Source organism: Mytilus californianus, unplaced genomic scaffold (genome assembly GCF_021869535.1).
Source record: "Mytilus californianus isolate M0D057914Y unplaced genomic scaffold, xbMytCali1.0.p SCAF_5, whole genome shotgun sequence".
In the NCBI taxonomy this organism is placed as follows: Eukaryota; Metazoa; Mollusca; class Bivalvia; order Mytilida; family Mytilidae; genus Mytilus; species Mytilus californianus.
In genome coordinates this window covers 100,799,374-100,815,999 of record NW_026262701.1, presented here as the reverse complement: position 1 = coordinate 100,815,999, position 16,626 = coordinate 100,799,374, and the positions used below count along the sequence as shown (strand labels likewise).

Below are 16,626 nucleotides of genomic sequence, written 5' to 3'. Positions count from 1 at the left end.
TCTGCATACAAGCCTATAGAAAATTTGTATTCGTTAGACATTTAATTTTGTGGTTTTCCCCTTATTCACGAAAATTGTTATCCCACAAAAAATATTTAATCCACAGTAAAACATCTGTCAAGCCTGAAAAGTACTCAAATAACAGTTTACAAATATGCAAATTTAAAAAATCAGCTAACTCCATTCTTTGCGATGTGAACTGCAATGAGTAAGAATAAAGAAAATTTTATTTATCTACTTATTTATAAAGATGATAAGACCATGTAATCTGTTCGTGATTTTTTTATCAGGCTAGACATATATCACTTTACATACTGAAATTCATATCTATTAGATATAATAAATATGTAATGTTACAATTATGAGCTAATCCCAACGTGAAAACTTATCTAGACTGCTTTGGATATGAATATGCATGATGTGAAATTTGTGAAAGGGAAGGTTACTCTGACAAACTGATTACTAGTAAAAAATCTTGTATAATCAAGTTTCTTCATCAATGTTTATGAACTTACTTTGTAGGTAATTTATATAGGTAGCCTTTACCATCACTACTCCATACCAATACTTTATCTACACTTATGAAATCACCGCCAGACCAGCGTTCACCACAACGATTAGACTCAGAACACAACAAAGTAAAATCTCCAGCATCATATATCTGTAATGGTAGGAATGACAGGAAACTTAAATCATAAAAATAAATAGATCTCAGTTTTTTATCACTAATTAAACATATTAGTTATATCTTTTATAAAACTGATTTATATTGTATTAAATTCAATGTATACAACATTAACTTTTGTTTATCATCATTAGTTATTTATGAGACTTTAAGCCAACCTAAATGAGAAAGCTATCCAACAATATAAATTCATAAAATGTATACATATAGAGTCACCACACTGTCGTTTGCATTTATTGAAAGACAAATTCCTACACCTAAAATTAAAACTTTTGATCCAACACATTTATGAAATGCCTTGAAAAAAAATTATTACTCATTACCAGTACAAGAATTCTAGATTCTTTGATTGGTTGAATAACGACTCAATATATCACATTAATTCCTATTCACTTAATACTGAGGGTGTGCTAGTATGATTTTTGTCTCAGAAGTATCAGCTGTTATACAAACTAGAGGTTCGGTACCATATAAGATTTATTTATTTTCGTTGATGAGAGAAAAATTGTATTTTGGTGAATATTTGATTTCGTGCTATTGCCAAAGTCTGCATACAAACCTATAGAAAATTTGTATTTCTTTGAAAATTCAAATTTGTGGTTGACCTTAACCCAGGAAATCAACAAATTTTGGTATCCCACAAAAAAACCTAAAAACTATAGTTGCTTATAGCCAATCAAGATACCATGATACTTTAAGAGCTTGTACGTCCAGCAAGTTAGTTATAAGACAACAACAATCCTACGTCTTTCTTTCGATCAATATGCTAAGCTTTGTCTTCTACTTTTGTAAATAACCTTGAAGTTCGCTGCAATAGGTATTTTATGTTTTTAAATAAAGTAATTGATTCATTAAATTATTATATATTGAATTGACTGGTTTTGTGTGTGTGTGTCTTCTAATTTAATACATGTGAATTGACATTTTTTCTAACACCAATTCCCATCGTATATAATTTATGCATATTAAGCTACATATCTACTACCAAATCATATATGCAAACAATCAAATATGAAATGAACATAAAAATCTACTGGTAAACAGAATGTCTTAATAAAACTGATCCTGATACAGACATTCAAAATAGCAAATCTACTTTGTTCTGACTTTGAAATATTGTGCTGAAAAAGCTAACAACAACTGATATTGAGTACAGTGATTATAATATTCAGGGCATTATTAATTTGAAACTTCTGCATCAATTATATTTCTACTAAATGATGTCAAATATCAATTTCATGTAAGCAAATATACTTTTTTTTTCAATATTAAGCAACAGAGTACTGTTTCGCAGAGCACTTATAAAATCTATGTGTGGGCAAGAGTAGGGACATTAAAATTTCGAGCCAATTGCCTATTTATAAGGACATCAGTTTTGTATAGGTTGATTAAATTCAGTCAGGATTGTGTGTTGTTGACAACAATTTATTCATTTTTGAAAGATATATTTTACAAAACACACTAGAACTAAAGACTTACATATAAATTGAGGAATTAGTCGTTAGGTAAGGGAGATAACTTGTGCAAAATGTCAAATTCAGGGGAGGTAATTTAATTGAATTTTAGCAGTTAAGCAATCTAGTAAAACTCTTTTTTATAAACAATCACATGTTTTTAAACAAAATTTTAGTCTTTTAATGATAACAGCGATAAACAACTGTGATTAAAATTCTACCTTTGAAAGTCATGTGCACATAAATCGAATGACAAGCTCTGTGAACAGGTCCCGATATATCAAAATATGTCTTAATTAGCTCAATGGGCTCATAGGTCCAATAAATAAGATACATTTGGGCATTATGGGTAATCCTCCCTATCTTCAGCTTTGCAGCAATAAAACATATCCATTTTGACACATTGTGAATTGCTGTCCACTTTGAAATTATCCAAGATAGTGGTAATATAAGATTTTTTAAATGTGGTCAGGCTTTAAATGGGTTTTCAGATTTTCATGTTTTGGTTCAAAGATTTCCTTGAATTTGAACATGGGAATGGTCAACAAGTGCTTTTAAAGCTACTGGCATTCTAAACAACATTAGAAATGGGAAAAAGCTTTCTGACAGTAAAAACACATTTATACACAATTTCACAAATTGTATTTTCAAATATCATGACTAACAAAATGATAAGCAATGAAAGAGGTCATTACATATCAAGTGAAGACATACTAATTTTGTCACTTGTATTTGTTCAAATCTTGAACATACAATATACTTTACAGACTCAGCTAAACAATACAGAAGTTTCATTTTCATGTTCTAACATGCAGGCCTTACCAATAAACGTTTATCCTTAATTCTGTCATAACATGATTTCACATCAAAATCATACACCTTTAAATCAAAATATGCAAATTTCTATTTAATCAAACACTACCTAAGATAAAGGTGTTTCATTATACAATAAGTGTTTTAAATCATTTTACCAAAAACATACAATCTGATACATGCATATACATTTTTGTTTTTATTATTTTGCTTAAAATAAGCAGCATTGAAGATGAAATGTTTTTTTTTAATCTTTTTTATACGAAATGGATAATAAATATATTCACTTCTAACATTCAAAAACAAAAATGAAGTGTTTAAATTTTTATCTAATTACGAAATATTAGAGAAATAAAAATGTGAGTTAGCAAAACATATTTTATAGATAAGAACATTTTGTGAGAGAATATCCTTATACAAGTAGAAAACTGCAATGTTTGGCTTAATTTACATGAAAAATTAGCAGTTAATCATTAGAAATAGTGTAATGGATAAAAAATCGATAATAATCAAAAACAGTTTGTAGCATCTGTGATAATATTATATGAAAGAAAATATTTTAAGCCTCTTATGATTCTATCTAAAATCCTGATGTGTATAAATTAAAGCATGCTGAACAATCCAAACAACTCTATTTTCTGCCTAAATTAAAAAATTTCAAACCTCTAATATCATTAAACAAGCAGTGAATAGAATTTAAAGATAAATCTGTTAACAAAACAAAGAAAATACAAGCAAATATCTTACCTTGAACAACCTATTATTTCAATTTTTGTCCCATCACTAATTTGCCTTAAATCAAATTAACAAACCAGTATTCAGAAGTTAAAATCTTACCTGCCAATATTTGGAACAGACTATTAGAACAGTTCTCTGGTTAAAAGTACAACATGTTAAAGTTTCTGCATTCAGACATCTTATCTGCTTAGATTCTTCTTCAAACACTGGCTGTGCCTATCAAAATAGGATTTCTACAATGCCCTGTTATGTTAATATATATTGATTGCTTTTTAAAGTACCAATAAAATGCTCTGCTGGGGCGCAGCTTGATACGACCGCAGAGGTCGAACCCTGAACAGTTGGGGCAAGTATGGACACAACATTCAAGCTTGATACAGCACTGAATTTGGATTGTAATTAAATATTTGACATAGCATAGGTTTCTGAATGAAAGTGGTCTAAGAACTTAAAAAAATTTAATTAACCTATTCAAACCATATCATTATTATTTGCTTTTATATATAAATCAGAAATAACCAATTTAAAATGGAAAATTTTAAAGAAAACCCCCCCCCCCCCAAATTTTTTGAACCCCCTTATGATTCATCACCCCCAAACTCAATCCCAGCCTTCCCTTTGTGGTATGGTACCTTGCAGTACAATTTCAGGGAGATCCATACACTTGAACACAAGTCATTGTCTGGAAACTAGAAAAATGCTTGTTTTTTGGCCACTTTTTTGCCCCAAATTCCTAAACATTTAGAGCAATAACCCCCAAACTCAAACCCAGCTTTCTCTTTGTGATATGGAACCTTGCAGTACAATTTCATAAAGATCCATACACTTACACAAAAGTTATTGTCCTGAAACTAGAAAAATGCTTGTTTTTTTGCCCCTTTATGGCCCCTGATTCCTAAAATTTTGAGGCAATTACCCCCAAAATCAATCCCAGCCTTCCCTTTGTGGTATGGTACCTTGCAGTACAATTTCAGAGAGATCCATACACTTGAACACAAGTTATTGTCTGGAAACTAGAAAAATGCTTATTTTTGGCCCCTTATTCCTAAACGTTTTGGGCAATTACCCCCAAACTCAATTCCAGCTTTTCCTTTGTGATATGGAACCTTGTAGTACAATTTCATAAAGATCCATACGCTTACACACAAGTTATTGTCATGAAACTAGAAAAATGCTTGTTTTTTGCCCCTTTTTGGCCCCTAATTCCTAAAATTTTGAGGCAATTACCCCCAAAATCAATCCCAGCATTCCCTTTGTGATATGGAACCTTGTGGTACCAGTGTTCTCCCCAGACCCTTAAAGGACCGCGGGCCCGCGATGTATAATTTTTTACCGTGGTGGTATCGTTCTAACCGCGATGTATAATTTTTCTCCGTGGTGCTAAAATTTTCAGTTAAAAAATCGTAAATCGGTAAAGTTTTAAACGACTTGTTAAATCTTTTCCATGCGGTATAAAATTCCAGGTGAAATTTGACCAGTTCAAACCAGTTCAGCACGGATTGTTTACACCACGTGATCGATTTACCTTTATGAGGTTAACCTTTGTTGATTGGATGAATTGAATCGATGTAATTAACACTTTTTATATGATTCTTTTGTGTTTTAATTTAGAGATCATAACTTTATGATCAAAGATAACTATTTTAAGGCATCACTCACCACCTGACAAGTCGGCAAATACTTTGTAAACAAACCGTGTTGACCCGATAGTTGTACACACGACGGTACATATTATTTTGTACATGATAAAGTTAGCTCAACTTATATTATAGTTTTATATGTCTCTGATTAAACCATGGCCAACATTAACTTTAATTATGACATAATTATTGCATGATATTCCGGTTTCAAACTGTCAACAAGAAATTCAAAGGGGAAGGATCACATGAACCAGTTAGTTCACGTAGAATATTCAAGATTATTTACAATTAACTGCAATCTATTCTATTCTATAAATAAAATGCATGACTGTACCTTCAAACTGGATATCTATATCCATATGATCATTTATGAATAACAGAAGTGATCTTGCAATTTTAATCCATAAGCACATGTTAAATCTATTTATATCTACTTCCTGTCATTTAGGCGGGAAAATAGGGAGACTTTGTTGTTGACATTGAATATGGTTACTTATAGATCTATAGACCTAAGATAAATTTATAGATTTAGGAATTCTTTTTAAATATATCATGACAAATAAAGATTTAGATTTCAGTGCAGTATTAAGTCTGTATCTATGTTTGATTATCACCAAAGACAAGAAAGGTTAATATTTACATGTACATGAAATCTATAGCAAAATGTTTTAAAATTTATCAAAAATTTCTTTTTATTAAAATTTAAGATAGAAACTGGTTCAAATTATAACACAATTTTGTTCTTGTTAATTTTATATCTCCTTATGACAAGAATCCTTTCACATACAACAACTTTCTTTCTAGAAACTAGAAAGTTTTTTAAATTGAACATTTTTGTTCTCTTTTGAATCTGGGAACAGTATATCTAACAATATATATGTTCCTGTTTGAATGATATTTTATTTTTATTGATCATGGATTTTATAAAAGATTTAATTACTTTTAATTTAGATGAATATTATGTAATGAATCATGTTTTATTTATTTTTTAAAAATATTAAAAGTATACAAACTGGTTATTGATCTTTTTAACCAATAATATTCTGAAATAACACAGTACCACAGTATTAAAACAAAACAAGAGACATAAAAACTGCAGTAACTAGAAATATAGCGACGTCACGCGACACAACTGATTGTATGAATCATTTCACCAAGCTGTTCACACGCGTTACCCTGGTGCTATCCAAAAATCCTGGGGAGAACACTGGGTACAATGTCAGAGAAATCCATACACTTACACACAAGTTATTGTCATGAAACTAGAAAAATGCTTGTTTTTTGCCCCTTTTTGGCCCCTAATTCCTAAAATTTGGAGGCAATTACCCCCAAAATCAATCCCAACATTCCCTTTGTGATATGGAACCTTGTGGTATAATGTCAGAGAGATCCATACACTAACACACAAGTTATGTCTGGAAGTTACAAACATGCTTATTTTTGGCCCCTTTTTGGCCCCTAATTCCTTAACTGTTGGTACCATAACCCCCAAAATCAATCCCTACCTTCCTTTTGTGGTATTGAACCTTGTGGTAAAATTTCATAGCGATCCATTCACTTAAACTAAAGTTAGAGTGCGAAAACCAATGTGTCTTCGGACGACGACAACGACGCCAACGTCATACCAATATACGACCGCAAAAGTATAAAAAGTACTTAAAAATTTCAACAGAAATAGAAAGAGAAGTCACATGTGATATATTATCCTAAAAGGGGTTAAGTAAGACTTAAATTCATTGGAAAGTTAAATTAATTTTGATTTGTATGACTTGTTGTATATATAAGGATTTCATGAAGAAATACAAGGCAATTTGACCAATTTTTTGTATGGGTCTTTATTACTGTCTAAAAAATACCAAGAGGTTTCAACTGCACAATTATCCCTTTTAAATGACTTTCAGTTGCTTATCTTTATTCTTATAAAACATTTAAACTTATCAGTCATTCAAGTATAAAATGGTTACCAAGGTACCCAATGTTTGTATAGAATTTCATTGCTTCAAATTTATAAGAAATTTAGTCGCTTTTGTATAAAATTAAAATAGTTGAGAAAACTTAATTTCATCTTTTACCATGTGTCGATTATGTTTTTTTTTCATATACAGAGTTGTAATTATATACATAAACATTTAAATAAATAGCTACCCTATTTTCATAACCAGTCAACATCCATATCTTCACTGCACCTGAGTTAGTTATTGCTAACAAAACATCTTCTACAAAATAAAATTTTGAAAATTAACTGCAAGCTGTACAAAAGGCAGATGAAAATATTACAGAACAAATCATATAATGGTTAAGAGAATACTTTCATATAAATTGAGAATGTGTTAATTATATAAATCAATGTATTGCAGTGATCGGGAAGGACGTGCGCCTTGCGCCAATTGCGCTTATCGACCAGAAATGGCGCATAGAGTGACAAAGATAAGCGCCCGCGTGGCGCATGATATTTTTCACTTCGTTTTGAAACGTTGAGATATCGTCAAATGGATTTCCGATCGTATTTCGTGCCGTGTCGAGTACACAACTCCAATGATAGGAGCACCTATATATTTTTGGGACGTCTCGGGTGTTTTCCTATGGTAATAATAGCAACATGCGGTATGACTGATTACCCAAAAAACGTAATTAACCATCATTCATGATATATTTTTTTATAAACAACTTTAAATTTGTGAAAATTGGCTAGTACAGTCGAGAATTCTTCTCTAATTATAATCTTTTAAGTAAGCTTGCTATTATTTCGATTGAAAAATCCAAAAGCCTTTTTATGAATAGCATAGTATTTGTCTCCATAAAAGGGGCTTAACTGTCCTTGTCAATTTTTTTGGTCTTTGGCTAGTTTTGACATTAAACATGCCTTCAGCGAATTGTTGTCGTGTCTTATCAATTCACGTTGCTCTCTACTGTTATTCTTGTCATCGTGATGAAGTAATAATAATACAAGTGCAGAGGAAATGCCAGAAACGTCCTCTAATACGGAACGTCTGGAATAAGTATGGTATCGACGAAGACCCAAATTTAATGTAAAAAAATAATGAACATGAACAAGGGAACAGTACCAGTTTTAACATTGTAAATAAAGGTTATCGTAAATATTGCCCGGTTTGGAAGAAGTTATTGTATATTCATTGAAATTGAAATAACAAAATCACAGGAACAATTTCCATGATATTAATTAGAATCATACTTGTAAGTACAGTGAAATATACACTTTTTTTATTTATTTTTTTATTGTTAACGAATGGCCCACTCATTTGACAACATGGCCCATTAATTCTAAAAATGGCCCATTGAATTTATTTTTGGGGGGCCCTGGGCCCATAGAGAAAAAATCCTTCCAGATCACTGTATTGATTGGTCTATCATTCTTAGAAGATATTATCTCTATATATATATATTTTGTTCAAATAAAGAAATACATTTTAATGTTCCAATTTAAACAAGACCAATACAGGGCCTGGACCTGTGTCACTGCATTCAATTAATTGAGTTAACATGTATACGGGAGCATAACTGATCATTCTCAAACCAAATATTCAAATCATTCACTTCAATAGAAGCCAAGAAAAGTTTGATGAAAGTTTTACTTGTACAATGAGTGCTGTAAAATTTCAAACTATCTTCAAACAGGAAATGGCTACAATGCAGATGTAAAAATTGCATACTTGCTAGAATTAAATTTTATCAAGCTGCAGACTAAATATTAAATCATTCCCTTTCATAAAATCCTAGAAAACTTTGACGAAAATTTTCCTTGTACTATGAGTGTTGTAAAATTTCAAACTTGCTTGCTACAACTCAACCTTAACACTTTCATAGAAGCCAAGAAAACTTTGAGGAAAGTTTCTCTTTGGACGTACGGAGTCAAGCATTTGCTTAGCCTACTTCCGCCTTTTGACAATGCATGTAAAAAAATGCCTATAAAATAACTATTGGCATAAAAAATGCTTATATTAGCTATAGATGCACAGCAAATGGGTTAATGAGACAATAAGCAAACAGCTCTTTGGTTATGGCATGTATCACTGCATGGTATTTAAAGTAATTGTAAGGAACAAAGAGCACACTGACAAATGTTTATGAAATAGAAATCTGATCTTCAAACATGGTTAAATATCTTAATTTTTAAAACTTTGTACAGGGTAATAGATATATGATGAACTAAGACATCATAGGTGGTACAGGACTCTCAAGCTTGGAAAACATCCCATTTGATCATTTAAATGGTAATAAGAAATGCCAATTTTATGTTGAAGGTTAAGCAGAAAATGGATAAAGGTTTTCTAGATAATGAAATTCTTTTTTCAACAATAGCAATGATTTCTAATGGGTTATTCGAAATATTATAACATATTCCTTCGTGCATTTAGGAAGGGTCTTATAGAGAACATATCAGGTCATTGGCTAGATTTCTAAAGTTAAATTTATCATAAGTCATTTCACCAAAGCAATAATCCATCCTGATTGTTAGATGATAGTCAGAAAAAAATAACAGCATCAAATAATTAAAAAATATATGTTAAGATTGTAAAGCCTTTATTGTGGATAAAAATCGAAAATGATAGTAATAAGGTTAGGTATAGAGATCTTTCGTTTGATTTTTTTTTTTTAAATTTCTGTTACCCAAGTACTTACTCTGTTCATCTAAAAAAAAACATTTGTTAAAATATATTAACCATGATTTACATTATCATTATTATTATTATTCAAATGAAATACATTTGATATTACTTCTATAAAATCAAAATATCTTGACAGGTCAAGTTTCACCTAACAGGAATGGTTTCTAAAAGAGAAAATACATACATTTATTGAAAATGGAAATGTTTATTCAGTTTCAATATTTGTTTATTCATTGCACACTGTTTCAATTCTATATGACAAATTACAAGTAAATAACTGAATTTACTATAACAAAATTCTCTTCAAGTGATATAAGAAGAACAAGGTTCAGTGTAACATTATTTTGGTCTTAATTGCAACCACTTATCCACATATCTAATATCAATATCATGCATTACCTTCTCTTTTCACTGGCCTGAGAACACAGCATGCACTTATCCAATCAGGCAATACTTTTGAACACAATGTGTACAAGGTATCAAAAGTCAAAGGGTCGATGATCAGAATTTCTGGATAATAACCGTTACATACAAGGCGTAGGTCTTTGGAGTTCTTGAAGTAGTAAGACTGGAAAAGAAAAGACAATTCATTTGTAAAGAATTAAAACTTATTCAAATTGAAATAACTATTGTACTTACTCTTTAAGAAATTATAGATGTCTTTTATTTTTATATCCTTCACACAATACTACATAGGGACAATAATAGAAAATCATTTAAAAAATTGTCTACTTCTACTTCCTACTTGTCCACTATCAAATAAATCAGGATTCTTTTCTCATTTCAATGATTACATCTTCACTTAATACAACTTATCACTAGATTCTTACTTGATTTCACTATTGACAACCATATTGTTACTCATGGGCCATGAGCAACATTATGGTTGTCACTATTGAAGAAGGAACTGCTCTCCCTCTAGCACCTGAGTTCAACCTTGGTTTTTGGTTTGGGATTTGAGTTGCTCATTTAAACATTTTGTGTGTAGTGTTTTGTGGACTATTGTCATTTTTCTTTGACTAACAGCTTTATTGCCTCCTTGGTATCTTCTCTGCCTATTTTACACTTGTGTATATGTAAGAACTTATGTTAAACTGTACACACTTTTTTCATTTTAACGTGTTTTTGGGTTGTTATCTCAATGACATTCACCAAACATCTCCATTTATTAATATGGAGCATCATTTTGTAACTCTTTTGGTAGTTGTTCACAGTGTTCGTAATACTACCTGTATTTCCAGGCCAGTAGTACAGTCCATACTTTACTATTATCCTAGTAACCTGTATGTTTGTATGTGTGACTGTTAACTTGCTACCTGTATTATCAGGTCAGTAGTACAGTCCATACTTTACTATTATCTTAGTTACCTGCATGTTTGTATGTGTGACTGTTAACTTGCTACATTCTACACATCTACCATCACTTATATCCCAAAGACACATCTCTCTGAAATTATACATTACACTGATTTACAACAAGTTTTTATTTCATAATAGCTTGTAAATCTAGCTTTGTTTAACACAAGTTTGAAAAATTTACATTGGTGTCCATAGTACTAACTTTCATGAACTGCATCCTAAATGAATACATTTATATGATAAAATATCTGACTATATTGTCTTCAGGGGACAGGTGTATCATATTTTTTTAAACCATATCTTTATAATGTTCGTTACCTATAGCAAATCGTCTATAATCATAAAATGTATGAACTGTTGGTTACAGAAGAACTATTTTAATATACCCATTCTCTGAAGCACTGACAACATATGGCGTTTCTGATTTGCTACTGCCCAAGGCCAAACAACTGATAGCAGTAGTATGTCCAAAGAGTAAACTTCTTGGAAATATCTACAAAAAAAAACCATATTTGTTTTTCGTTCATTATTGTGTGCATAAATTAGGCCGTTAGTTTTCTCGTTTTGAATTGTTTTACATTTGTCATTTCGGGGCCTTTTACAGCTGACTATGCAGTATAGGCTTTGCTCATTGTTGAAGGCCGTACAGTGACCTTTAGTTGTTAATTTCTGTGTTGTTTGGTCTCTTGTGGAGAGTTGTCTCATTAGCAATCATACCACATCGTCTTATTTTTATATTTGCATAAATTCAGGGTGATTCTTGAAAGTTGGAATTTAGAGGTATGGGATATTCAATCTTTTTAATATTGATGAAGGTACAGGATATTTTGCCTCTTTTATATTAATGAAAGTGTATAAGAGTGAAGCTTTGGTATTTGTTAACCTTATTTCAATATTGGATGTAAGTTGTTTCCTTTTTTGTTGATTAAGAATAGCTTAAAATATATTAAAACAATTTTGAATTCTTTTTATGAATAGTCAGTGCTTAGGGACATCAGTACATACCAAGCAAAAAAAACATCCTTAATATTCATATTAAAATATTAAATACTATTATTTCATCAATACTTGTGTTTAAGCTAGCAACCTTTTAGGACTTATACATAAACATGTAATAACTGGTTCTCATAATTTGTTTTTCCAGGGCATTTTAGCATCATGATATGTGATACTATATTGCTTGTATATGATACTATCTGAAATTATTTTCTTATAAATTGTGTAATGGATGTAATGTTATAATTTTATGAAACAAAAATTCAAACAATAAGATGGTATTTCATAATTACTTGTTTACCAGGATGATATCTGAAATTAGCAGGAAGAACACTGGATTCTTACTGCGTCTCTGAAATGATTGAGACAAATTCGTGTACATAATCAGGGGCGATAGTAATCAACAAATTGTACTAACTACATCACATTTCTGTATCAAATCAACATATACACACTCTCTCTTGTTTATGTTTCTTAACAGTTATTTTAACTGAAAGAAATATTGGAAAGGGTAACAATGATTCTCTCACAAGCTACAATGTATCTTTTACTTTCTATCAATCTTTTCCAATTATGTTCAATTAAAAATAGGGTACAGTTGTGTATTACCTGCCAATTTTCTGTGACGTCCCATATACCAAGCTGTCCATCATTACAACCAGTGATAATAGTTCTCTGGTCAGGTGTCATCAACACAGCTGATATACAGTGTGTAGGACAGTTGTCTCCCCATAATACCATGGGAACTACAAGATTTCCACCAGTAGACATTTTAATTAAAATCTGAAGTGAAAACAGGAATACATTATGAAGTCAAATGTGAGGTTGTAATACATATACTTTATTCTGATAAACCGCTGTGGATACAAAGGTACACAGAAGAACATAGATATTATACAATAATACAACGGTAAAAAAATGTATGGTAAATTTCAATAAAACAGCAACCTAATAACACAATAAAACCAGAGTTATCTAAATCTTTGTTGGTACTCTTATATTCAGGAAAATTTTTCATTGCTTTCAACAGTCATGTGTATCTCATTAGGCCATAGATGCAAACTAATTTAATATATGAGATGGAATACACTATAGCTAGATAATGCTATCAAATGGCCAGCTACATTTAGACTGAAATTTCATGCATTTTACCCAATATCTTCGACTTATTTTATATTGCAAATTAAAGGAGTTTGAAAAACAGAACAGACTTTAAGGGATGTTCAGTGTTTCATGAATAGAATATGATCTTGACATTGAGACTTCTTGAGAGCTATATGTATCACTGTTTTTAATGATAGACAAGTGTCCATGTCACGCTCCAAATTGTACCATTTATTGACCTATTTTATGAAAGATATCTAATCATTAATTTTTCATTAAGTTCTGATCTGTTGCAAAATTACTTCATACTGGTACTTATTAAAAATGTATTTTCAGAAAAAAAAAGAAGTTCTAGAGTCAATTCTGGTTATTTGCATAGCCTATTTGTCAGACAAAATTATGCAATTAAGTGGAGTATGCTTATAACGGAAATCATGATTTTGGTTGACGTCAGACCAGAAGTGTTGTTGTCAGTTTTTGATCTATAAACAGATAAAGTATAATTGTTTTTTTTTATCTGTGATGGTATGTTAAATAAACCATCACTCCTGTTTATTCAAGCAGGCAATAACCAATTACCAAGAAGGTTATCAAAAAAGTGTACCCATGTTTCTTTAAAATGCTTTTCAACCGCAGAATTGATTTTTGTGTATCTGGATTCAGTGACCTCATTACATTTTCCTTATATGTAAAGTTGGAAAGGGGCTCCTTCAGGGGTAATAATTAATTCAAATGAGAGTGAGAAGCAAATTGTATCTTTAATCAATCATACAGATGAAATAATTATAGACAGTAACATTTCAACATATAAAATAATTTATTGACTGACAGTTAATATTTTTTCAAGCATATATCATATTCAAAACAATATTTTCTGAAAAGTACAATAGCATGGTTTAATTTTCATAAAGAACATATCATTTGCACAATAAAATTGAGAATGGAAATGGGGAATGTGTCAAAGAGACAACAACCGGACCATAGAACAGACAACAGCAGAAGGTCACCAACAGGTCTTCAATGCAGCGAGAAATTCCAGCACCCGGAGGCGTCCTTCAGCTGGCCACTAAACAAATATATATACTAGTTCAGTGATAATGAACGCCATACTAAACTCCAAATTGTACACAAGAAACTAAAATTAAAAATAATACAAGACTAACAAAGGCTAGAGGCTCCTGACTTGGGACAGGCGCAAAAATGCGGCGGGGTTAAACATGTTTATGAGATCTCAACCCTCCCCCTATACCTCTAGCCAATGTAGAAAAGTAAACGCATAACAATACGCACATTAAAATTCAGTTCAAGAATAGTCCGAGTCTGATGTCAGAAGATGTAACCAAAGAAAATAAACAAAATGACAATAATACATAAATAACAACAGACTACTAGCAGTTAACTGACATGCCAGCTCCAGACTTCAATTAAACTGATTGAAAGATTATGTCTTCAGCATATGAATATCAGGCACAATCCTTCCCGTTAGGGGTTTAGTATCATACCATCATAACATATATGAGAAGAACATAACCCGTGTCATGCCAACAACTGGTTTTTAAATAAATGTGTTTAGTGCCGATGCAAAGACCCTATAAGTGAATCAATATTAACGCCAAAATATGCAATCTTTAATGACCTGACAACAGTATCGTAACTATATCCCTTCTTAATAAGTCTGTTTAAAGGTTTTGTTAGCTTCAGAGGTGAATACTGACATTTAATACTGTTTTCCAAAAAGTCATAAAATAGCTAAGATTAATTTTCATAAAGCATATAATATTTACACAGCACTAATTTCTACAGAGTTACAAAATAAATGTCATTATGGTATCAAGTTTACAAACTCTGTAATCTTGCATTGTCGTCTTGACTGACCAAACATCTTTAGAATTTCAGCTTCCATTTTGTAGTAGGTTGAGAAGTCAGTACAATTGTGTTCCTCCATAGCACGTCGTTAACCAGTGACAAGTGTGTTTGCCTGGGAGAAATTCACTGGAACGATGCTTTCTTCTAACTCGTCTTTGCTGTCTGTATCATCTGTTGGGTCGGAATTCCTCATAGGTTCGTCTTGTAAAATGGATGCGGCAATGTTGGTGTCTGTAAACTCTCCATAACATTCGGTGTTGTTATCATGACCGATGTACTCAGTGTGAATGGTTGTTCAATGACAGTGTTCCAGCTTGATTGTTTTCACAGGGAAGTCCGCCCACCCTTTCCCGACTGACGCCTTGTGCCCATTTTTTTATGCCCTGTGCCCTTTTTAAGACGCCCTGCCCTTTTTCGCAAATCCATGCCTTTATTGTCGTATTATTTTAATGAAAATACTATAATTCTACCTGTCTTCATGTTTCTGACAAGTTTATGACCCTCAGCTACTTAACATTTACAGCAGGTGTTATAAGTTGTGATTACAGGTACATTGTAATCCGTTTTATAATCGCCATCGGATGGGTCACTAATCCGTTAATTAATAAACCTCATAATTGACCATTATAATTATTTTTTCCCAGTAAAAACAGTTAGTCAGCATTTCAATTTCAATATTTCTAAAAAGACCACAATTTGGAGTTCGTTTATCCATAGATATTTTTGTAGTTTCGTCAATTGAACAAAATTGTTTTCCCCCAAACAGTTCGCATTTTAATTTCAAAATTTCTCAAACGATCAGTGTTTGCACCTCGTTTGATGTAGTTTAGTCATATGACTTATTTTTGTCACATTTTATATAACTTTTCATCAAAATCTTTCGACAATTTTCGATTATCAAGATAAAACTTTATTCAAAACGTTCAAAAATATTTTCAAGAGTCAGAGAGGGGCTTTCTTTATCATGTACTGAGCAACTTAATTTAAAATATTACAATTTCCTGCCTTTTTGTTAAACATGAACCAATCCGTATTTGAATCCGAATGCATTCTAAATTTTTTATCCTTTTGTCACTTCATGTTTTCATTTCGTTTAAAAATTGAAAGTAAACATGATCTATTCTTGATAATTTTAAAATATACAGTCATTTTAATTGATCTAAATTTATAACAAGAGGCTCTCAAGAGCCTGTGTCGCTCACCTGACTCTACTTTGGTTTTAAAAATCATGTAAAGATAGATAAAAATCAAAACAGATACCCAAATAATGATTGAGGCCAAATTTGGTTTAATATTGGTCCCTTTATTTAATAAAATATCCTGGTGGCCATCTTGAACAGTAA

At 31.3% G+C, this 16,626-nt stretch overlaps 1 protein-coding gene and 1 long non-coding RNA gene across 5 annotated transcripts in view; both read right to left on the bottom strand.

The window, feature by feature from the left end:
- LOC127702111 (WD repeat-containing protein 7-like) overlaps window positions 1-16,626 on the bottom strand; it is a 60,322-nt gene that overhangs the window by 39,080 nt on the left and 4,616 nt on the right. For all 4 annotated transcript variants that reach the window (XM_052206176.1, XM_052206177.1, XM_052206178.1 and 1 more), the window contains exons 2-8: window positions 12,923-13,096; window positions 11,704-11,810; window positions 11,327-11,405; window positions 10,358-10,526; window positions 7,476-7,546; window positions 3,790-3,906; window positions 516-661 (exon numbers count right to left, since the gene is read on the bottom strand). In XM_052206176.1, coding sequence (XP_052062136.1) covers window positions 516-661; window positions 3,790-3,906; window positions 7,476-7,546; window positions 10,358-10,526; window positions 11,327-11,405; window positions 11,704-11,810; window positions 12,923-13,084 — 851 coding nt within the window. In that variant the 5' untranslated portion in view covers window positions 13,085-13,096. The remainder of the gene's footprint in view (window positions 1-515; window positions 662-3,789; window positions 3,907-7,475; window positions 7,547-10,357; window positions 10,527-11,326; window positions 11,406-11,703; window positions 11,811-12,922; window positions 13,097-16,626) is intronic.
- Window positions 4,880-6,968, bottom strand: LOC127702189 (uncharacterized). The gene is made up of 2 exons (XR_007982308.1): window positions 6,697-6,968; window positions 4,880-4,957 (listed from the first exon to the last, which is right to left on the bottom strand). It is a non-coding gene; the product is annotated as an uncharacterized LOC127702189 (long non-coding RNA).